Here is a 23,765-nt window from a genome sequence, read left to right on the forward strand (position 1 = left end):
TGCATCCCTGGGGGGTGTCAGATGAAGATTTCTGTTGGCAAACCAGCAGAAGAGGAAAAGTGGCTTTGGTTTCAACTACTCTCTCAGTATGTCGTACCAAAAAAAGACAACAGAACTGCACTACAGTTTTCGCCGAGGCGATCCGCAACGAAGAGGCCAAGAAGCACTTGAGGGTAGATATTCTATACAGTTCAAACAGCAGGGGGCTCGGGCCTCATTATATCCACGTACTAGCTTACTACCTCTGCGAGGCAGAAGCTGTGAGCGCACCGAGCCACAGCAATCCCACTTAAATCTCCTCGCCTTTCATGAGAAGTCTTCCCCCCGCTTGGTTCAGCTCGGCCTTGCCTCAGCCCGCAGGAACGGCTCAACAAACCAACCCCCACCACTTCTTTTTTCTGCATTCTGCAAACAACATCCGACTTGTTTCCCCCCCCTGACTGATTTGACCTTTGTGCTGTTAAGGGTCTCTCCCAAACCACCAAATGACTCTTAAATTGAAGCCGTTTTTAGTTCTTGTTAATTATACGCCTTTTATTTTTTGCTCCAACTAAATGGAGCAAAAAATATTGCTTTGTTTTATAGATGTAAAATGTGTAATTTTTTGTTGTAAAAAAAAAAAGATGCATATAGTTTGCATTTCCCAATCATCTCCTCTAGGGCTGCACGAAATGAGGAAAACTCGCGATATTAGTGATCAATATTGCGATGACGATATAACTTGCGATAAATGAACTACTAACAAAAACAATAAAAACATTTCAATTTCACTGCAAAAGTTTAATTTAATAAGAGTCAAAATTCCTTAAATTATTCTCCAAATGACCTTCGTCTAATTAGGAGGGCAACATCTAACATAAGAAGCTCCATCTGATTGGTCAACAACATAAAGGACTCCATCTGATTGGTCAACAACATAAAGGACTCCATCTGGTTGGTCAACAACATGAAGGACTCCATCTGATTGGTCAAATGGAGAAAGCGATTTATTCAAATCATTAAATAGTTCAAGTTGCCATAAAATTGTTTTAGCACATTTAAGGTTTACCATTTTTGCCGACTTTTGCGATATGATTATTGCACAGCTTGAAATCGCGCTAGCGATAAATTTGCGAGTAATTGTGCAGGCCTAATCTCCACCCATAGTTTGACGTCCATCTGCGATGCGAGCCTTCCCCGTCGGCATCTGAAGAATTGGTCTAAATCAAAGATGCGTCGACGCAAAACGGGAGTTATTTTGGTTCGATTCACGTGCTTTTGTTGGAAATGTCATTGTGCTGCAGCCAGGTTTGTGTCGTCAGGTGACAAATCTTAATTCCCAACCAACACACACTGTAGGCTGCGATGGAACAGCAGCTAATTTTATCACGGGACCCCGAAAGATGAAAAGCATTCAAAGTGACAGCTCCCCGTGCAGCCACGTCCCCCCCCACCACCACCTCCTCTGGATATCTTAACAACAGAAGTGAAGACGTGGTGTCATTTAGTCCTCTGGATCGCTTCATCTAACAGAAGGCAGTAAATCTGTCACTTTCTGCCCATTAAATATCAAATCAACACATGACAGCTGAGCAGAATTAGCCACTCGGTCAGACTTTGGTCTGTAACTGAGCTCATTCAGAACATCTTTTGGGTTGAGAACCAATCTTAGCCCCATCAAAATGACCCAAAAAAAAACAATTTGGGAGAACCAATAAGCCGACATCATAATTAACTATTGAAAATAAATAAAAGCAAGCTTTAAATAGGAGGAAAAAAAGCACATCGATACATTGCTTTAAAATGTCATAAAAATTCACGACTCTTCTTAATACAGGAAAAGATAATATCTTAACCCTTTTTAAAATCCATTGGACATATAGACATAGCCATTTATACACAAACAAAACATATTTTAGAGTTATTGTTTTATTCAATCTATAAAATGTACAGAAATTATATTATTTTATACTTCTATATATTGACTTAATATACTTCTAAAATTGTTCCACTTAAGTTTGCTTTTTTTCAATTCTGCTGTTGACAGTAAAAATATTTAAACTGTGTTTCAAAATCTTTGAAACATCCTTGATTGTTTTGTTTTAGAGATAAAATTTTAATCCTGAACTTTTCATGGTTTTTTGATCAAACCGGTGGCTCTGTGTTTGTTCAATGTCCGCCCCAAAACCTAAAGGTTGTGGGTTCAAATCCCCGATCGACGCACATCAAAGTCTCTGAAAATGAGACCCAAGGCCTCCCTGATTTATGCTTAGCTTGAACCCTTTAGCACCAAAACTTTAGCTCCAGTGTTCACATCTTTTATTTTTTATTTTTATCTTTTTAATATCCATAACTCTTCTATTGTTTGTGCAACTGACTTGATTCCAGTGGATTAGAAAGCGGAGAAAAGGAACTTTTTTCCACTGAAATGCAAGATTTTACGTTAGAGAGGTGTTTACGCATGAAGAGTTATGTCAAAGAGCGTGTTATTATGGTGTTGCTGGTTTTAAAAGATTAATAAGACAAAAAACTGATATTGATTGTTAAATAATAACAAAATTGTCTATACTTAGAATTCTGTTCATATGTTAAATCACACGTTACTTTTTCAAGAAACCGGGACTCTGTGTTCCCTCAGACTTCCTTTTTTAACATTTTGTTCTTGCTAACCAGTCTTTCCGATTGCAGGGCGTCCGTTTTGATCCAGAGATTCCCCAAACCTTGCGGCTGGAGTTCGCCAAGGCCAACACCAAAATGGCCAAAAACAAGCTGGTTGGCACTCCCAACCCCCCTCCATCTCAGCAAAGCCCCGGGCCGCAGTTCATTAGCAGGGATCCATGTGAGTACTCCCCATCGTTCACCCGCCCGTCCGTTAGCCCGGATAACTTCGTCTATCTGTCTGTGCTGTTGTTTCCTTTGGCTGAAAAAGGTCGGACAGCTGTTTCCTTTGTATGGCAGTTATTTTTTTCTCCCCTCATAATTAGGACTCTACATAAGTATGAAGAATACCGTTTCTTTGTAGCAAGAGTTATTGTTTTCTGTGATGGAAATGTTTCATTCCATGCAAACCCACTTATTTTCATGAGATATTAATCAAACATTTATACACTGTTTGCTTGAAACAACCCAAACGCTGTTCTTTGAAAAGACTAGTTTGTTTCAGTAATTATTAACTGGTCTTGTTCAATACAATAAGTTCTACTCAAAACCCTGGGGGGTTTGTGAGTTTTGTCATTGCAGCTTTGTCTTTTTTTAAGGCTAGTTAAACATTTTCTTAGAGTTAAAGATTGTTTTTTTTTTTTTTTGCAAGACTCAGCCACTGATAGTTAAACATAGACCAGCTGTGGTTATACATTCTTCCTGAATGACCAAAATGTTCTTATCTCAGATCTTTTCTCTGCCAGAGAAGGGGGTGGTACTTGGTGCCTCAGAGGGAAATGGAAGGAAGCGGTTAATGAAACCCTGACGTAATCACCAGGAGAGAAATTTCTGTCATTTCCTGTTAAGACATGTTTAAATCAGAATCTTTCTGTTGTTTTTTTGTTGTTTTTGTCTGATCATGCTTGGATAAACAGTCACCGGGAGACATGGAGAGCACAGGAAATCCTACTTAAAAATCTACCACTTATCTGATGTTTTCTCCAATGAGTTGCCTCCGTGTCGTGATTTTCTGCGTTCTGACGTGTGCACTTGTCTTGTACCACTCAGCACCTCCTTCTTTACTCGAGCACTTTTTGTTGTCACCATCACTTTGCACTTATCGAGTAAATCAACATGTCTGAGGTGGTTTCCTCTGAAACGTATGGCCTTATGCGTGCAAACTGTTGGGCAATATCACACAAGCGCATTTGATCCGCATCAGAACTGAAGTTCTACGATGTTTCGCAGGTATGGAAACTCTGGTGAAGTTCTTAAACAAGGGGTTCCAATTCAAGGATTCAAGGGAGTTTTTATTGCCATCGTCAGTGAACAAAACAAACTAGGAATTTGCTGCGGTGCCAGTGTGCCACATACAACACTTACGAATAAAAAAGAACAACAGTAAGCAAAATAAATCACTTGCAATCCAATCACTTGCAAGTGAACTTTGGTGTGGTTCACTACAGTGTAACAGTCAACTAAAGAGCAGAAGTGAACTGAATAGTGAAATGCACATTTTCAGAAAAAACAAAGTCTTGCATTGCAAATAAGGAAAAATGCAAAAACTAGAGTATGTCCAATTAGTAAAGGTGGCGTCACAAAGTAAAGTTGCTTCTCAGTAAACAATCGGAGGACAGGCAGGATTAGCTTATTATCTTCTCTGTGCTTTTTTTTCCTTCCTGGTCAGAGCTTATCAAGACCTTCCCCACTTAAGCAGTTGTTGGAACTTAAGGACGTTTCCTGACAAGCAGACTATTATCCTAATTGAAAATACAGCTTTCAACTTCTTTTTTTTTTTTTTGGTAAACGTACTAGTTTTTTATTTTACTAAAGCCTCACCTTCCATTTCCACATCTGCCTCAAACCAGAATGGATTAAATGTTGCACTTTCTAAAAGACCACTAGAGGCTGGTTTCATATTGGCTACTAACTAAGACGTCTATCTTTACAGCAAAAGATAAACCTATTTATTTAAATTTAGATTTAGATAATTGATTTCAGAAATATTGAATTTTTTTTTTGTCTTTTCATGACAATTGCAGAGTTGAAACATTTTTTTAAACTAGTCATTTTGATTTAGAAAATAATTTGCCTCGATTTCTGCAACATGTCGTTTCTTTTTATTGGAATGTGGGTGGACCCATCGATGGAGTCCAACAAAAATTCCCACCCACTATATTTGTCATGTTGTTCGTTTGGGGCGGAGCAATGTTCCCATCCCAAGTGAGGCTTCATTTTTGTAATTCAGGATCCCATGTTTGACGTCAGCTTGTCTACCCAGTATTTCTATGTCAAACTTTCTGCTAGATGCCTCGACGCTCCAGTGGCTGAGCAACCGCCAACGTTTTTCTGGACTTCATTCGTTGCCACATCATGGAGAACATGGATGATGTTGAGCGAGTAGCTAGGCTTTACATGTTTGTAAGAGCTCTACAAGCCCGTCGCCGTGACTGGGTTCACCGGATCCTTCAGAGTCTCTCCTGGCGTGCTCTGGAGCTGCGCCTCGGTTACGGCCGTTTCAAATGTTACTTCCGTCTGTCCATTGGCCAGTTTGAGCCTCAACCCGAGAGAGGAACAATAAAAATAAAACTGGAGGTCCGACTGCCGGACAGGCATGAATTTCCTAAAGTCTTTTGAGGAAACATTTTTCTTAAATTAACCATTTGTGGTCATAAGCACAGTTTTTTTTGCTCAAATCTTCTTTAGCGCGAGCTACACCTAGTGGGCAAACTGAAACGCCCTCCAGGAGAGGTGGAACATAAAGATCTGCACATTTTTGTTGCAGCTTCTCCGTTTGAGAAACCATGTAACACTGTGTACAATTTCATTGGTTTATTATTTCACCAATAGATTTAACTGTATGTGAACCGTATCAGATTAAAATGAATATGTTCAAAACATATATTGATTATTTTTGGATTTCTATAAAAATATCTCTAAATGTGTAAACTGTGTAAATTAAATACTAAATTCAGTCAAATCGAAAGAGTGGATTGAAAGAATCAAAAAAACGTGGATCTAGTGAATCAAATCGAATCGATTCTAGAAATTATTGGTGATACCCAACCCTAGTTGGCGTCTGCATTGCCACAAAAGGCTACTAAATTGACTTAATTTGGTTGGAGCCGGAAGTAAGCCATGTTCTATGGGTGACACTCACTCACTCAGTCCAGTTCTCATATACAGTCAATGATCTTTAGCTAACCTAAACTATGTTAAGTCCAACAGGAAGTCTCTGACTTGAGATGTCATTTCTTTTTCTTTGTCCAAATGTAAGTGGCATTGAACTGACGTGATCTAAAGCTTTTGAAGCAGCTGTCACACAGTGATATGATGACGAGCTGAAGGCCAGACATATTAGCATATTTCAGTCTTTGATCTTCAGGGAAGACGATGACAAACGCGTCCTGCCGACGGAAACCTCTTCTCATCAAAATACCAAAACAACGACCGCTTTAAATAAAACCAAATAAGAGGAATCAACTTCAGATATTTAGAGCTCCCCACCACTGTGCACCTCCCCCTATCACTGCCACCTCCCCCTCGTCTCTGTCCACTCACCCCATCCACTTACCTCTCTCCTCACTTCACTCCTCCTCTTCTTCTTCTTTCCACAGATGAGCTCACAGTGCCTGCTCTATATCCCGGCAGCCCAGATGTGTGGGCATCATACCCGCTGTACCCGGCGGAGCTGTCGCCGGCCCTCCCACCCGCTTTCACCTACCCCTCCTCGCTCCACGCTCAGGTAACCTCCAAATCCCCCCACCCCCCACCCCCCATGTCCACTATTGCACAAGTTAAGCCTATAAATCACTTCCATGCACCTCAGTGCGCATCCATCACCCAGCCACTTTACCTTCTATGAATGTCACCGAAACACCAGAGATCTGTTTTCTGTTGTTCTGAAGGCGTAAAGAAGCTGTTAGGGTGGGGGTTTAGTTTGTTTCTCCTTAAGGTTAAAAGGATTTATTTTTACAACTTTCCCTACAGTTATAACGATAATTAATTCAGTGATATCGTACTAAAGAATGCAGCTCTTGCAAAAAAAAGGATTTCCAATGCTGGAAGGGTTTTCGTGCTGGTAAAGTTTAAATTTAGCAGCTGCAGCTTTAAGGCTTCGAACTGTGATTTAACGATCTCCTGTATGAAATGAAGCCGTTAATCCTGCATTAGGAGTTTAGGAGTTTTACCTAATTAAAGTTATATTAGGAATTATTTAGTTTGGAAATGTCTAATCGCAGGTTTTTCCTTACAGGAGTCGAATTTGTCTTTAATATTTCCCTCTCTCAAAAGCAGCTACAGTTAAATCCCAGCATTTTCCACATTTTAATGAGGAAAAGACTGTTTCTTTAGTGTAGCAATTGTTTAAAACTTTCTCTTTTTTTTTTTTACACAAAGGAACAAAATAAAGCAAATGTTCTTTAAATAGCTAAATCTCTGTTTTCAGATTCATAAATTTAATAAAACAAATCTGAAAATTACCCGCTTCTCATTCTAAAGTATCCAGAGTAATGCTGACGAAAAATTTTACATTACATGTAAAATTTCAAGAAATCCAGTTTCTCCTGTGATTTTTGTTATAATTTTGCGATCATCTCTGCTTAAAAAAAAACAAAAAAAACACATTTTCCAGAGTATAAGTCACAGGAGTTAAAGAATGCATAATAAAGAGAGAACATAAACAATTCATGCGGGAGTATAAGTTGAACTTTTGGGAGGAAAGTGCAGTACTTCTGAACAAATTTTTAGCGTAATGCTGCGTTCACGCAGAACGCCATTCACACATCAAATTCGCATCCACTATCTTCTTTCAGCGCTAGTCAAATTCTGTCCAAAAATGTGTTTGTAAACTTGATGCTCCCTTTGTGTGTGGGAGAAGCTGCCATCTAGATTTTAGCCTCATCGCCACATGGGAGCCTGGACTGTATATTTTATTTACAACAGATTAGGTTTATTTATTTAGAAGAGCTCTTCAAAAGCAAAAGTCTTCCTGTCTGAATTCATTGTTTTGGATGAGGTTTACCATCTACTATAGGACCTGCATCTTCAGCGGTTCTTCTGTCTCTCTGTAACCCAGTTTGATGACTTGCTGTCCCACTGTTGTCAGAGTAAGGAAAAAATAAAAATAAGATTAACATTGTCTCCATGCAAATGAGAAAACTATCAAAAAGTTAAGCAGGACAATCAGATTCCATGTGTGTTTTTTACGGCGCTTCTTCTTCTGCATTGCTCACGCACACCTACATTCCCTCTAGTGGTAGTTAGTGAGAAAATAACCAATGAATGAGCTCATTTATGTTTAAAAAAGAAAAATCACACAAATCGCTCCTGATTGCAAGTCGTGCCCCTGGCCAAACTAGGCCTAAAAAAAACATGACTTTTACTCAGAAAAATACAATATATATCTTTTTTTCGTCATGCATGGTCCAGTTTATCAAGGTTTTCTAATCAGCACAGTTCCACAAAGTTCATATGAGGGTCTCCTATTGAAATCCTCCTGGAACATTGGGAGCCGGCGTTAATCCCACAATGGCATTAATGATGTCCGAATTAGAAATGAGTGAGGAAGGAAAATAGTATGGTTGTATTTATTCTCAAATGAACCTAACTTTGAAAATGTTTTCACCTAAATACTTACGCTTAGTGTTACATTTTTGTATAGCTATATATAGTTTAGAATTCGTTACTTGATATTTACATTAACTAGGAATAGTGATTTGCACATGAAAAGCACCAAAGACGTCAGGTTTAGTATCTTTATTGCTTGTGGTCAGGGATTTAAATACCGGACAAGCCCCCAAAAAAGGCTATATACTAGAACGGGGTAAAATGTAACACACACAAAAAAGGTTATTTAGAAAAGAATAAGAATGGAAAGTTTAACTTTACGCAAAAGTAAAAACCCTCAAAAACCAGAAAAAAACACATTTTTAACTACCAGACAATTCAGAGTGCTTTATTTTTCCCTAATATAAAACACAATTCAGTGTCCCAAGTCCACAATTTTTCAAAATACAGATATTATATGTTATATGGTCTTTAAGGGAAAAGCTATCTGAATATGTGCAAAAAAGTCCCAAGTCCGTTGTAATATATTGACTATGTTTGACATTTAAAATGCATTAATGCAAAATTCCTGGACTTGGGTCTCTCTTGCATGGGTTTAGCTTTATCCCATTGATGGCAGCACTAGTTATCCAATATGGCAGCGCCCCTGTTTAATTCAAGAAGGGCCCAAGTCCAGAGACTTTAGTTTGCTAGTCCTCTGAAATTATAAAAGTGAGGTGCTTCATATTATAGCATTTGTAAGCTATGAAGTGGTACTAAATCTGGATAAAGTATTAATCATTTGGTGTAGCCTCTCTTTAAGCTATCCAATTAAAATCATTTCCTGGACAAACAAACCTCTTGGACTTGGGCCCCTTTTGAACTAACCGATTCAATTTTACAGCTTGAAGTCTCACAAGCAACAAGTTTTTATAAAAGTGGTGCAGTGGTAGGGCGGTCGACCCATGATTGTAAGACTGCAGGTTCGATTCCCGCCTTGCACGCCCATGAGTCGGAGTGTCCTTGGGCAAGACACTGAATCCCACCTTGCCTCTGGTGGGAGGTTGGCGCCAGTGTTCGGCAGCGGAGCCACCGCCAGTGTGTGAATGTGTGTGTGGCTGGGAGAATGGGTCTGTGACTGTAAAGCGCTTTGGGCCTTGAAGAAGGTAGAAAAGCGCTATATAAGTATAAGCCATTTAGCATTTACCATTTACAATACTGGTACAGTCACAGGAAAGATGGACTGGAGCCAGAGGCGGCAGGTGTTTACATCGGCTCCTTGTCCAATTCCACGGCTTGATCATAATCACTGCGCCTGTCCACAGACCTCTATTTAAAACAAACACACACGTACATGTACAGTTAGGTGAAAAACATTGAAATATTCCACATAAAAGCATTTTTGTCGCATTTATGGCCCTGGATTCTAACATTTACTTTAAGAGTTTGATTCAAAATTTTGTGAAACACTGTTATACTGTACAACGCCATAGTTTGTAAAGGAATATCGTCTCCTGGGCTTTATGCTAATCTGATGCATAACTAAACTCTTTTTTACACATTTATTTCTGGATTAAACTACTAAAGTAAGAGACTGTTGGCATTAAATGACACCTCATAACATAAATGGTTGTGGTTGTAGTAACCACAGTGTTGCATTCACTGTCGATAATTTCCCTCTGAACTCCCCTTGGAAGTCCTGTTCATGTGAGCATATGTGTGTCTAGATTCGTTGGCTGCCGCCTGCAGATGGAACTCCTCAGGGATGGAAGTCCAGGCAGTTCTGCTGAAGTACGTGTGAGTACCGACACCCGCTCACTCGGACATAAAGCAGCCTCTTCGCCTTACCGCGTAGAAGGAGAGGACGCCGATGCCGTCTGAAGCTGCTTTCGTAAATGTTATGACACTTGGTTTTAAACAGACACAGAGATATCCGTAACATTCCTCTGGTGTGGATCTTCTGTCCCGCTCTCGCATGTTAGCGGGACAGATATTTATCATCAAGTTTTTTTTTCCTAGTTCTTTTTCTCTTAACCTTGTTCAGTTCATTTTTACAGAAAATATGTTTTCTTGTTTTATGTTGAAAGTTTGGACCTTTAGACTCTACTTTTTGACCCTTTAATTTCAATACTGTTATAATGGTAAATGAGCATCAAGATACTGAGGATTAGTAAACATTGCTTGAATAATTGTTATTCTCTTTTCCTTTATTATCACGGTAACAATATTGGGGTCAAATTTATTCAATTTGCTTTAAGAAAATCTCAAAAAAACAAACAAAAGAAAAGCTGTTAAACACACGTATGTGTGTCCACTTCCTAAAGCAAATCAGTAAAGATTTTTCCACATTTACTCCTCAACCAAACCAAGTGTAGGCACTGTTTTGTTATTAAAAAAAAGAGAAAAGAAAAGGAAAACAGACCATTTCTACAGAATGTTCTTGGATAATTACTACCTGCGTGGTGGCGTAGTAGTAAGCACACTCGCCTCACGGTGGGGACGAATCCCGGCTGGGCCCGTTCTCCTCATGCATGTGTGGGTTTTTCTCTGGGTACCGTCTTCCTGCCCCAGGAAGCAAGCTGCACAGGTTCATTGGTGTTGTTGTTAGCATGTGGCCCTGCATGAACTGGTGACCCGTTCCCGGGTCGACCATTGGCTGGATATAAGAACCGGACCGAGTGAGTGTGACCTCATCTGTAGAAAAGGGTTTACATCTGGCTCCAACGAAATATTTCAATTCAGTTGGCTTTTTTATTTTTTGCCTTGTCTGAGCCAGACATTGTCAGTTAGCAGTGATTGGTCAGGGTCAGTCTGAGTCGACGTTTCTATGACAACCACTCTTGGCAGTCAGGAGGGATCTTGTTGGAAGGCCGAACCCCTACATCTTGAAAGAGGGCTCAGAGGATTTCAACATTCCACGTGAGACCGCCTACTTTTATTGAGGCATCTAATTGGCCGGTGTACCATTTGGGATTTTGGCTTCTTGGAACCAGTGGGTACTTCCTGTTTGGAACACCAGGGGGGAGGGGTCACTCAGTCTAGTTCCCATAAGCAGGCGATGGTTGTATACTGCCTTCGCTCAATAGTAACTGAGAAAGGCTCCAGAAACCATGTGACCCACAAATTGTTTGGAGGATGGATGAAGATGCTCTGTGAGATTTTAACCCTTACATTGACGTGTTCTTCCTACCATGACAAAGGTGGATAAAGGTGGAAAGATTTCATGTAATCCATGGACACCAGTGAAGATCACAAATCATTGAAGAAAAAAGGTTCAGAGCACTGTTTAGTGGGTCTAGTTGACCCAACTCCCAATGTTAAAGTGTCTAGGATAGCACAAGGGTTAAATTGAAAGGTCTACAAGGCATTTTGTTTTTGGTTTTAGGTTGGACTGAGAATTCCCTGGAGTGGATTTTATCTCCTTGCTAGTATGGGAGAGGCTTCCAGACAGGAAGGCTAAATTGTTTCTGCTGCGACCCAACAACGTCTACAAATAGGTCGGGAAAATAAACAGCTGGATGACCAGAAATGTTCTCCTCAACTGTCAAGTTAAAAAGCGAGGCTTGGAAGTGTTTTGTTTTGTACATTCTTTCGACGAGACCCCCACATTGGCAGACGGATCCCCTGAAGGCAGCTCTTCAACCACTAAATGTGTTTGAATTACAAACGCTTAATGCGTCTGAGGGGAAGCTCAACTGGGAAAGTTTCATTTTACCGTACGCCATTACTAAATTGTAATTGTTATTTCCAACTTCAGTTACTAAAACAGGAACATTCCTCTGCTTCTTGTTTACAGTGTCGCGGATGTTTCACGGCAACAGTTAGCTGCTATTTGAAAGGAGAGTGGTTTAAAGAAGTTTGGAGATAAATTAGCTTAAAGGAAAGGTTAGGGATTTTCTTATTTATTTGTGGTTTTAGGAGGAAAAAATACATTATAATCCAGTGCAAACTATCTTTCTAGGTTATTATGCCAAAGAAAACAATTGCTCACACAGATGATTGCTTGCATAAAAGGGGAATTTGTGCTCGCAGTCCTCCAATGGCTTTAATAAACACTGATTATTGCAGATATTTGAAGGCGTCTGTCGTGTTTTCCAAAGCCTGTCAGGATAAAATACACTTTCTAATTTAGAAAAACTCTGTTTTCCACTATTTCTTCAAAGCACACATTGGAGAATTATAAAAAAAAAAAAAGAGACTGGAGAGAAGATGTTATGAAAAAGGCTGTAAATGTGGGGAGCGCACTCAAAGGGCCGAGATACCTGGGGGCTGCGGGGAAACGCGTCGTTATTAAAAAAAAAAAAAACAATCATTGGGAGACTTCTATTTTCCGACAAGGGCGCTTGGCTTCTAAGTTCATGCGTTAGCCTCTCCGAACGCTGTTGTGCTTCTGCAGAAAAACAAAAGCAGAACAAATCCCCCGCTAGCCTGTGTTTGTGTGTTGTTTGTGTGTTGGCTGACTGTGTGTGCATGTGACGCCAGCTCCACTGTCACCCTCCCTCCACCGTCTCAGGACAGGAAGAGACACGTTCCCCGAGCTCTTGAGGGAGTCAACGGGAGGTGGGGAGACCCTGGAAATCTTAAATTCATCAAGCTGTTGATTGGTGCGAGTCCTGAGCGCTCCCTGATGCCGCATCTTTGCTTAGGTTATCGTGTTTATAAAGGGAAGGAGAGTGTGTGTGTGTGTGTGGGGGGGGGGGGGGGCGGGGGGTTGGAGTGACTTTTTAGGGATTTAACCTCCGTCTGGGGGGTAAAGAAGGAAGTGAGTTAAAACGGGGAGGGGTTTAGAGGAAATAATTGCCCCTATCAAACATGGGAGGAAGTTATTTTGCTGGTCAGGCTGCCCCTGTGGATATTGACCTCGCAATAAAACAACAATTTCCCGACATCCGGCTTGCTTTGGGAAGAGGGTTGCAGTGAAGACATTCGGTCAGACGGCTGTCACCATTATAAAAACCAGACTGCAATCTTCAGAATTGGGCTTTTCAAAATAAAGGCTTCCCATTGACGCTTTCACCGAAAAACAAACCAATTTAGTATAATTTAGAGGTATTGTTGTGTCATAAAACTGTTGGAAAAATGCATACACTTGATGCTAACGACATGGGGGGGGATCATCATTCTGAAGTGACAAATCCCATTTAAATAAGCTGTAGGACCCCTTTGCTTTTTCCTCGGAAAACTAAAGACCTCCCAAAGAGCTTCTCTGTGGAATTCGTGTTCACTCTGGAATTACTTTACTAGAGCAGAACTGCTATTTCACTGGAAGGTTTACGCCGACTTAACCCAACTTTCCACTGCTGTCAAATCGTCTAAAATGTTATTTTCACTGTTTCTTTCCCTTTAAAGCCTGAGTTGAGCTCACGCCTTTGCAGCTTTGCAAACAAATCTTTTATTTGTGTGTCCCTCGCGCTTTCGTAAAGCTAACAAGTCACAGGTGTTAGTATCATTGTTGTGGTACCCATTTCTGTAAAACTGTTGGCCAAACAAATTGCTTGCGAAAAACGCAGAAAGGTTTAGTTTGGATGTGAATCGCTGGAAATGTAAAACAGTGTTTCGACAGTTGGAGACTGGGGAGCTTTGTGGTCGTTAGCTTGGACTTACCCACTCATGTTTAGCTCTTTTAAAGCTAGCATCTTCAAAATCCACATAGTTTTAAATAACATTTGAAATAAATCAGGTCTGCAGAGGATTTTTCTGTATTTTTTTTATGCTGCTCTCAAATCAGCGCGTTTTGATATCCACCTAAAAAAAGATCTTGGCTAGCTTTCGTTGAACCAAAAGCCTTTTTAAGTTAAGTTGTGCCCAAAAAGAGAGCTGGAAAAAGTGGCCTATCATCAGAATAAAGTGTGAAGACATCAAATGAAACAAGCTAAATGCAAATAAAATGTTCAAATCAAATATATATAGGGGCGGCTGTGGTGCAGCGGTAGGGCGGTCGACCCATGATCGTAAGATTCCAGGTTCGATTCCCGCCTTGCACGCCCATGTGTCGAAGTGTCCTTGGGCAAGACACTGAACCCCGCCTTGCCTCTGGTGGGAGGTTGGCGCCAGTGTTCGGCAGCGGAGCCGCCATCAGTGTGTGTGTGTGTGTGTGTGAATGTGAATGTGCATGGGTGAATGGGACTGTGACTGTAAAGCGCTTTGGGCCTTTGAAAGAAGGTAGAAAGCGCTATATAAGTATACGCCATTTACCATTTACCATATATATATTTTTTAAAGTTCTAAAATTTGCAGTCTGACCACTAAAACGCGAGTTTTCTCACTTATATGTTTGGTCTTTGAGTAATGGTTGGTCCATCACAGGTGACGGAAAATTATCCAAAAGTCAATTTGTTTGAGAATGTGCTTCACCAAAGCAAACAAACATCACCTAAATTCCCTTTAAGGACCTTTTTTATTAGACGATCCGCTTCAGTCGGCAGCTGCAAAAGCTCTCCTGAACCCTGGTCCCGCCTTAAATCAGAGGTCAGATCATAAAAATGGAACAGTGCTTTTATAACATTAAACACTGACGTATTTTAGATGTGCAGCATTGAGATAAAAAATAGAGCAAACAAGGTAGAAAGATTTTCTGAGCGCTGGCATGGACACGGCCACAAAACCGCTAGCAGCGGCTAACGCGCTTTTGTCTGAACGACACAAAAGTGGTCGAGCAAATCCTAAAGTCTCGCTTCAGCTTGATAGTTCAGGGCATCAGTAACAACTAGAGATCTATCTAGACTTTTATCTGCCCATCAAACTGGTAAAAACAGTCCTCATAGTTTAAAATAAAAAAAATTTCAACCACTTGGATCTTTGAAGAGAATAGTATATGAAGATTTGTTGTCAGTGTTAAGATACGGACACTCCTTAAAAGTCAAGAAAGTACAAGATAAGTCCATAGAACTGTTCAACCGATTATGCAATTAACGTAATGCCAGTGCATTCTGCGAAAATCGGCTGATTCCGACGTGGAAAAAAGCAGCTCTGCGCCTATATGCAACACTTGATATCATTAGAATTCGATAAATGCCTAAATGCTACATTACTGATGTTAAAATGGAAGTAGAATCCAACTTCTAATTAAAAACTTGTAAAATAATTTAAAATAAGTGTTTGTGTAGAAGGAAGTAGACTTATAAAGAAAACAAAAATTAGGCTACTTGCAGCAAAAACAACTGTTTATTTAAAAAATAATGATAGATGTAGTTATAGGAATTATACATAGGGCTAAACAAATAATCACCCTTTCTATCTTTGTGACATTTCCTGACAGGTCGGTAGACTGGATCAAGTCTATGTATTATCTCTTGTGAAAGCCTCTAATCAAAGCAGAAGAGTCGAGCTTGGTAGATCTTTTCCTAAAACAAAGTGCAAAAAAATAGACATAAAAAAAAAAATAAGTAAAATGTAAACAGTCTGCAGCCTCCGTGTGTGGCTCACTTAACCGTTCTTGCATTTGGGTTGTCTGCGGGGAGAAAATTGGCAAAGCGGTAAAAATATCAAGGTCGTAGACCGCTCGGTGAACCCTCAGGGCAAAAATGTTCATGCACATTTTTTTTTTTTCTACAAGCACGCTGCGGGCGACAGGTCGTAGCGAACACTTATCCAACCTGTAAGAGGGGAGTAGGTGAGACACAGGTGTGTTGTTCAAACAGAAGCTGTTGGTGCTGTTCCAAGTGAGTGTAGAATGTAGAAAATTAGACAGTCAGAGGGTAATTTGTGTGGGTGTATCACGTATCACGTCTGTTCTTGCATCTTACTAATGACTAGACTGTGGTATAGGGCTAAGACACACCAGCGCATCCTTTAAGATGCGGCCACTCCTCTCTATGACCCTCCCGGTCAACCCAAAAACCCACATGTGACTAAGACTTTACTGACGTTACTGACTTTCCTCTACAAAGCACTCACTTTCCTTTAAGACCTAAAGTTCTTGTATCTTATTCTGGAAAGTTTCACCTCTCATTCCTCTGAGTGTTGGCACGCTTAATATTATCTGACATTTGTGCTCGAAATCAGAGCCACTGTAGATGCACAGACAGCCTAATGGTGGACTTTTATGCCCAGTGAACCGCACGGAAAGGTAATACGGATTTTCCATCTGAGAAGGCCTAGTGCGGCAGGGGTGGGGTGTTGGGTGTGCACCCCGCCCCCCAGTCCTATAGTGTCGTGTTTAACCTCCAGAGAACTGAAGTTTGAGTTTTTGACATTTGGCTCGAAGTCCCCCCCCCCATGGAGATTTTTGGCCCAATAGACCGACAAAACCCTCCTGTCTGATGTTGGACAAATTCCCACTGAAGGAGGGCCGACGCCCAGTTGGGGTCCCTGCTAATAAGGGAGAGGGAGACCCCCTACTGATGGACATGTGTGACATTGGAGCGAGATGCAGCTGCCTCCATCACCACCACCCAGGTGCAGCCGCCGAAGCTGCCCTGCTAGGAACAGAGCCATAAAGGCTTTTCCCACATGAAAGGGATCGCTTTCATGGCCGTGCAGCACAGGTAGATTCCTTCTTACCTGCTGAGCAACCGTCCGTCTCAAAGAACTTACTTAGTTTCTGCCCTATAATATATATATATATATATATGTTTTTTCTCAGTAAACATTAATTTTGGGTTTATTTTGTGAATCCTTAGAAAGGCCCATTTTTAGAAGAATGTACAAATAATACTGGGTTTTTTTGCCTTTTTCGTGCATTTCTTAGTTATATAAATCAAACTGGTTCCGCAGATTTAAGTAGTTTTAAATCATATAAAAGTTTTCTTTGTCTTTGTATCTAAAAACCTTTAAAAACCAAACAATTTAAAGGTGAAACTACTAGAAAAGGAATTAAAAACGACCCAATGTTTTTATCAACTAGTGGGATCAAGCAGGAGTATTTCCTGGGTAAAAGCATCCTAAAGCACGTCTTGTGTGTCTTCGCGGCGTCGCGCGCCCCGCCTCCAGTTACTGGAGGTAACACATTAAGGCGGGAATCAGTAAAGTCGCTCCTGATCCGCCCCGACGTGTTCAATGATCAACCGCATCTGTAACCTGGGCGTCTCAGCCAGAACAAACGGCGATGTGGAAGCATGCGTCGCATCAGTTTAGCCGAGCGGCTGTGCGGCATCGATTCCCTCACGCCTGCTTGAACGCGCAATGGGGCATCCGCTAGGTCAATGAGCACCCCTGAAAAAAAAAAAATCTACTTTTCCCCTTAAGAGGGGGGAGGGGCACTCTTCTTTCCTTCCTACAGTCTGTCTGTATTCCTTTTTATAGATTTTTTCTTAATGTTTATTGTTCCGAAGACCCCCCAGCCCTCAACCTGAGCTCGAGTCACCAGTCCCAGGTCTATTTTTGGAGATACATCTGGCGAGGGGGTTGGAGGTTTGACCTTTTCCCTTCGGTCCGCCGGTTTTGGGACGGCGTCTGCGCCCATGGGAGATGCGGTTGTTCGGCAGAAGAGGGTCCCGCTCAGTTTGCGACTCCTTAAGTTAACTAAACAACAGCCAAATAAATCATTTTAGATGGGAGGCGAAGGCTGTTACCCATCAACATAAGTTCACATCTTCCAGGAAATGTTTTGCTTTTCGTTTCCAAGTAGGAATGTTTGCAAAACCTGGAGGAGTTTTTGAGAAACACTCTTGACATTCCTTATGTAATTTTCAAACTTGACCTGGAGACATAATAACAAAAATCCTGTCTGATTATTAAAGACTATAAATCTGGGCTAAGACGTAGTTGCTGTAGGAATGTTGGCTCAAATTAGGATGAAGTATTAGGATGCTACTGTTTTGTTTACACAGTGTTTCCTCATTCATCGCAGGAGCTGGGTTCTAAAAATAACCCGCAATGGACAAAATCTGACGAAAAAGTATCCAACTTTATTTGGTTACACTTTTTTCAGGCCGACATTAACATTTTTACACTTTTCTCTCGTGTTTAGACTATAAAAGTTCAAATCATGTTAGAAAAATGAGTCGGGTGTTCCAGCAGATTCTGAAGTGGAGAAAAGCATCAACTTTACAGAAGTGTGGTGTCTAAATCACATGTGTCAAAGTCAAGGCCCGGGGGCCAAATGTGGCCCTCCATGTCCTTTTCTGTGGCCCGCGAGAGCCTACAAGTTTTTAATTTCTTAAAGTAAAAATAAAAATTGGTGTATATTTATTCATATTTAGGGAGAATCCTACTTGAAATATGGGATTGGTCAACTATACATTAGGACTTAAACACTGTCCTTGTAACCTAACCTGACAGAATCAAATGTAAAAGGATTAATGGTAAAGTAACAAGCAAACTTGTTTTCCAAGCAACTGGAATTGTCACTTCATAATAACTAAATAATGAGTTATTTAACATTAAGGAGTAGTTACGTTTATTTTTCGTTATTTGGTTACATGTTTAAGTTATATCTGGCCCTTTCAGGACAGCCACTATGCTGATGTGGCCCTCTGTGAAAATGAGTTTGACACCCCTGGTCTAAATAATAGCGTAAATCCGCTGATTCTGATAAAGCATCAGTTCATTTTTATTAATTTTTTTACTTTTTAGGAAGACGAATTTTGACATCTGTCCTGGGACAACAGATGAAAAAATCGCCGCTGGGCTAATTCTGGCTCATTGAAAAAAATAATAAGATTTGAAGAAATGCTAAAAACTGGAATGAATATAAAATTATAAACCCTAAAGGCCCGTACACACCGGGACGAATATTCGCCAGGCGTTATTCGCCAGGCGTTATTCGCCAGGCGTTATTCGCCAGGCGTTATTCGCCAGCGTTTTTCGCCACGTTTTTTGTGTTCTCACCCAGGCGATTTTCGCTGACGATGAGCCGAGCGAACATGCAATTTCATTTCCTGACATTAGATGGCGCTTAATGTAAACAGAAATACTCCTGTACACAAGGTTGCGCTGCGCAACTTTACGCTTCTAAAAGTCGCTTTTCACTCAGAAGAAGAGAGCAAGTATTTACGCGCTTGTCAGAATAATACAAAGAAAACATGAATATTTCCAGCACCAGTAGCTCCAACTGGTGCTTTGTTCGGGGATATTTTAGAATGTCCGTCATTATTTCTTCGCGGCAGTGTAGACGCTACTCGGTATCTATCTTCTTCGATGGTATGTGTGCTCAGCAAGGCAGTTTTGTGTTTGAGCGCCCCCAAGTGGTGTTTTACTGTAACTTCAGAAGCTCCAGACACGTGAGCAAAAGCGCCATTCTCATTGGTCGAATAGATTTCGACGCGAGGCGTCAAAAAAAAAAAATGAACCCGAGGCGTTTTTTTTTTTTTGACGCTGTGACGCGTGGCGTTTTTTCGCCTCGGTGTGCACACTCTCATTGGTGCCCTTTGTTTAGTCACGAGGCGTTAAACGTCGCCGAAAATCGCCGGCGAAATTCGTCCCGGTGTGAACAGGCCTTAAAACTGTCACCAAATGTGTAAAAAAAAACAGGGAAAATCTTAATTTTTTTTTTTTTTTGTGGATTCTTATCCTCTTCACTTTCAGTCCTCAATTGAGTTTGTTTCTGGATTTATTTATTTTTGGTGTTGAGCTCATTTTTAGGTGGGGCGGGGCTCTGAGCCCATTGGCTACCATGACACGATTGACATTGAGTGAAAGACGTTATAGTGACGCCATTTCTGCTCCATGCGCCGCCTGTAGTGATGATGCTCTAAATTTGGGACTTTTATTTTTTGCTCTTCAATAACAGAAAACGGTATATTTGAAGCTTTGTGGTTTCATGAAGTCTGAATCGATTCTTTTGTCTCATCAGGTTCCTGATGTGTGATGGTGGCCGTGGTCGGCTGTGACGGCGTTGCTGATTGCCTCTTGTCCTGATTTAAAAAAAAAATAGAAAATCAGGAGGAACAAGCGACTCCCGCTCCCACAGCAGCGCAATCGTCGGTGAGTTCAATCCGTTGATCCCAACAGGAACAGGGTGAAAGGTGTACATCTCACCAGCCCCCCCACCCCCAAACAAAGACACAGCCCCGAGCCCTGTGGCTACGTAGCGCCCAAACGTAAAAGTGAATTTACGTCAAAAAAAGTGTGAAAAAGAGAGGAAGAAGTCTCACACTTCCAGGGACGTTTGCAGGAAACATCTAGCGAGCCATCCTGACAGAGTGTGAGCTCTCACCTGAGCACGGTGGGGGGTGGGGTGGGGGTAGGAGGGTTCCAGCTCACGTTAAAAACAAACAAATTCAGTGTGGAATCAAAAACCCACTCAGATAAAAATGGTGTTTTTAACATGTTCTCAGGGCATTTTTCTGTTGATGGAGGATGTATATAAAGTTAAATATGCTTAAAATTGCATTTCTGAGTATTTCTTTATTCATATCCATGGGAATCAGGAGCAGCTTAAAAATGCAGTTGGATAAAGATTGTATTTGTGATGAAGAAACTATAGTGGGTGGGCCACGAGTTCCATGTTCCACTCCATTCTGATGCATCCACTTGCAAACAAATAGTGTCAACTTCGTTTTCCTCATCCGAGCAGGAATCTGGCTCAATGCTGGATGCCTGGATTGTTGCACAGCTAATGTTAGGTTGGCGGTGTGAGGGGCAGTAAGCTAGCTGGAGAGCTTGTGACCACAGATGGGTAACAACTCGGGAGGCAAATTTCCAAAGAACCACTGTATTTTTTGCACTATAAGGCGCACTTAGAAACCTTAATTTTTTTTTTTTAAAAGTGACCCGCCGCCTCATAGTCCAGTGCGTCTTCTATATAGATCAACTCTGTTTTGTTTTGAGAGGTACACGGCATTCTGTCACAATGCTTAGGTGTTACCGTGAATATGCTAACCTTTAGCTCGACCTGATATATATATATATTTGTAAGTTACCAACAATGTCGATTGTTAGCATTGTGGGAGTAGCATCTGCTGTAGCATTTTAAGCTAGCTGGAGAACCATTCACACATAAAGGGAAAGGGGGCGGGGGGGCAGGGTTGCTCTGCCAGAACAATCCCACGTACAACTCGATGGGAAATTCCTATGAACTCCTGCTGCCCTGCAGAAACTATGTTCTAGAAGACGACACAGGTTTTTAGATTTCAAAAACCGCTTTCACTATAGATCAAAAGATGATTGGAGTGGGACTTTAAGGTACATTTTTCACAGCCAACAGGTGAAGGTTTACATATTTTCTGTTGTCATTAAACTCGTTTTTTGGGGGTTAGAGGAACCTGCAACAGCTCCTCTGTGTTTACGTCAGCTTAAATGGTTCTGGCTGAGTTACCATGGCAACTAACCACCTGCCTTTTTTTTTTAACTTCTTCTTTTGCAGACAGCAGCACCCACAAGTGCCCCGGTACAAGCAAGACTCTAGCCTCCATCACACATCGACCCCCCCCCCCCCCCCTTTCTTTTTTTTTAACTGTTACATACCCAGAATCTACAGGCAGCGCTTTGGCCACACCCCTAATTTGCCACCATAGGATGCATGACCCAAGCGCTGCCTCTTAAAGGAATTATATGATCAATAATATTCTGTATATCATTCATATTAAGGTTATTATGATTAATAAGTACATGTTAAAGCATGACTTTGCAAAGAAAAAGCGAAAAAAACGAACAATGCTGTACATTTTTAGATATTTTAAAGAAATTCATAAAGGTATTTTTGTAATCAAGACAATGTTGAAACGTTTTGATTGGTTTATGTTGTGTTAAAGTGTGTACCGGACTTCAATTCCCTAGTTTTTTGTAGTTTATTTTTATTCTTATCGATGAGTCACCCTGCCATGCAGTTGTCCTTTGGCGTTTTTTTCTTTTCTTTTTTCGGCCTCCGGGTGGCATCGTTTTTACGCGGTTTGATCAGCCGGACATGGCCAGATTTGCGTAGTTTGTTCTGGAGGTCCAACCGGATGTGTTGAGAAGCTCTGACAGGGAGAAGCCGTCGCATCGCCCTGCAACGGCGGACGGACCCCCTGAGACGCGCGTACCAAGCAAACCGAACCCTGCTATAATTAGCAACTTTCATTTTGTGGCAGGACTGCAGCACAGCATCGAGAAACAAAAGACCAAAGGCTTTTTTTGTGTTTGTTTTACACTGGAGAGTTTTAGAGACTCGTGGAATAATTCAATTTCTGACTGCTTTGTAGTCCTGGCTCTGATTCCTTATGAAGTGACATTATTTTTACTGCATGTTCCTTTTTGGTGTCACTCCAAAGGGTTGCTCTGCATCTCTTTTGTCTATTTTTAAAAGGCCAACATCATCCAACCTGCTTTCATTAAGGTAATGGATTTGCATATTAGTCATTTGAATCCAAAAAAAAAACAACACTTTTTGTAACTTGACGTCTTTTCAAGTTTGCAATAATGACATATCATGGAAGGATTCTGTTTCTTTGATATCTTGATGCCAAAATTAACATTTTCTTATCATCTGCTCAAACGTTTCCTCACCACATGTCACTGGGATGTGACAATCAAACTGAAATGCTGCAAGAGCATCTTTGGTTGAGTCCAGTACAGCAGTTAAAGTCCCACACCGATCATCGTTGGATCTATTTTAAAAGTGGTCCTTTCATTTGGATTATTTTTAGCCCAAATCCCAAAACCCTGTGTCGTTTTCTAGGACATAGTTTCTGCAGAGCAGCAGGACCATAGTTTCAACAGTACTGGGTAGGCCGGATTATAAGACGCATTGTTGATGGTCTAGTGTTCATCTATAAGGTGCTTTAACCGAGGCAATAGTCAGAGATATGACACAGTAACTCTTGTCTGAAACATGCTACACGTTAGCCACATTAGAAGTGTTAGCCACATTCGTGTATCCACAACATCTGTAATTCCCAACCTCTGGCAGATTCCGATTAAATAAATGCTAACGTTCAACCTTGTTAGTAACACCTATAAAATAAACATAAAAACCGTCGGACACGGCTACATGTTAGCCGCGGTAGTTGGGGCTTTTAGGTGCACCTTTCCATACAGTCGTTGGTCAGTTGTGGGCAGAACTGTTGGTACAGAGAGACCACGCCCCCCCTTGTCCTCCCCTTTGCTGAGAGCTCTCTGTTCACACACTCTCCTGCTAACTTACAGCCCCCTCACACCTCCGACATTACCGGTGCTACAAAAATGGTGACCAAATATTTGAGCTATCCAGCTCAGACCAGGAAAACAAAGACGAACGTGGGTCTAGTCCAGTGTTTTTCAACCAGTGTGCCGCGGCACACTAGTGTACCGCGGGAGATGGTCAAGTGCGCCGTGGAGAAATTGCCCTCATTCACTGATCTAAAAACATTTTCCATCTCCAGGAAATCAGCTCTTTGCTCATCCAAACAGGCCCTGATAAAACACTGAGTAGTTAGGAATATAAAAGATCTTAAAAGTACTTTTTCTTTGTGTTTATTTAATTCTATTAAAGACATTTTCATAAGAATCACGGTACCGCGATTTAGCTGCAGCTATAACTGTGTAAGAAAAAGTCCCGCCCCTTTAACTGTCTCCGCCAATCATTCTTGAAGGTTTAATCACATGTCGTCAGTCTGACCAATCAGAAGTGGTTAAAGTCTTCACTTCCTTGTTCTTAATCCTGCTGATAAAGTCGCTCAGTTCTAACAAAAATACCAGCTAAAGCTCGTCTTTAGCTGGTGGTTCATCTCTTAGAAAAAAACAGCCGCAACTTCCTGCTT

At 41.1% G+C, this 23,765-nt stretch overlaps 1 protein-coding gene across 5 annotated transcripts in view; it reads left to right on the forward strand.

Moving 5' to 3' along the window:
* The window catches only part of LOC101164593 (RNA binding protein, mRNA processing factor), a 49,985-nt gene extending 27,059 nt beyond the window's left edge, over positions 1-22,926 (forward strand). The window contains exons 5-8 of one of the 5 annotated variants that reach the window (XR_002875327.1): positions 2,668-2,818; positions 9,894-9,957; positions 19,901-20,031; positions 21,413-22,926. Coding sequence is in view for 3 of the 5 variants with exons in the window: in XM_004079661.4 (XP_004079709.1) it covers positions 2,668-2,818; positions 6,237-6,364; positions 9,894-9,956 (342 nt within the window). In the remaining 2 variants the exon portion in view is untranslated. Of the gene's footprint in view, positions 1-2,667; positions 2,819-3,367; positions 6,031-6,236; positions 6,365-9,893; positions 9,964-19,900; positions 20,032-21,412 lie in introns of those variants that run through there. The other 4 variants (XR_002875326.1, XM_004079661.4, XM_020711555.2 and 1 more) reach the window with 4 other exon arrangements.
* Positions 22,927-23,765: the final 839 nt, after the last annotated feature.

Source organism: Oryzias latipes, chromosome 18 (assembly GCF_002234675.1).
Source record: "Oryzias latipes chromosome 18, ASM223467v1".
NCBI classification, from domain to species: Eukaryota; Metazoa; Chordata; class Actinopteri; order Beloniformes; family Adrianichthyidae; genus Oryzias; species Oryzias latipes.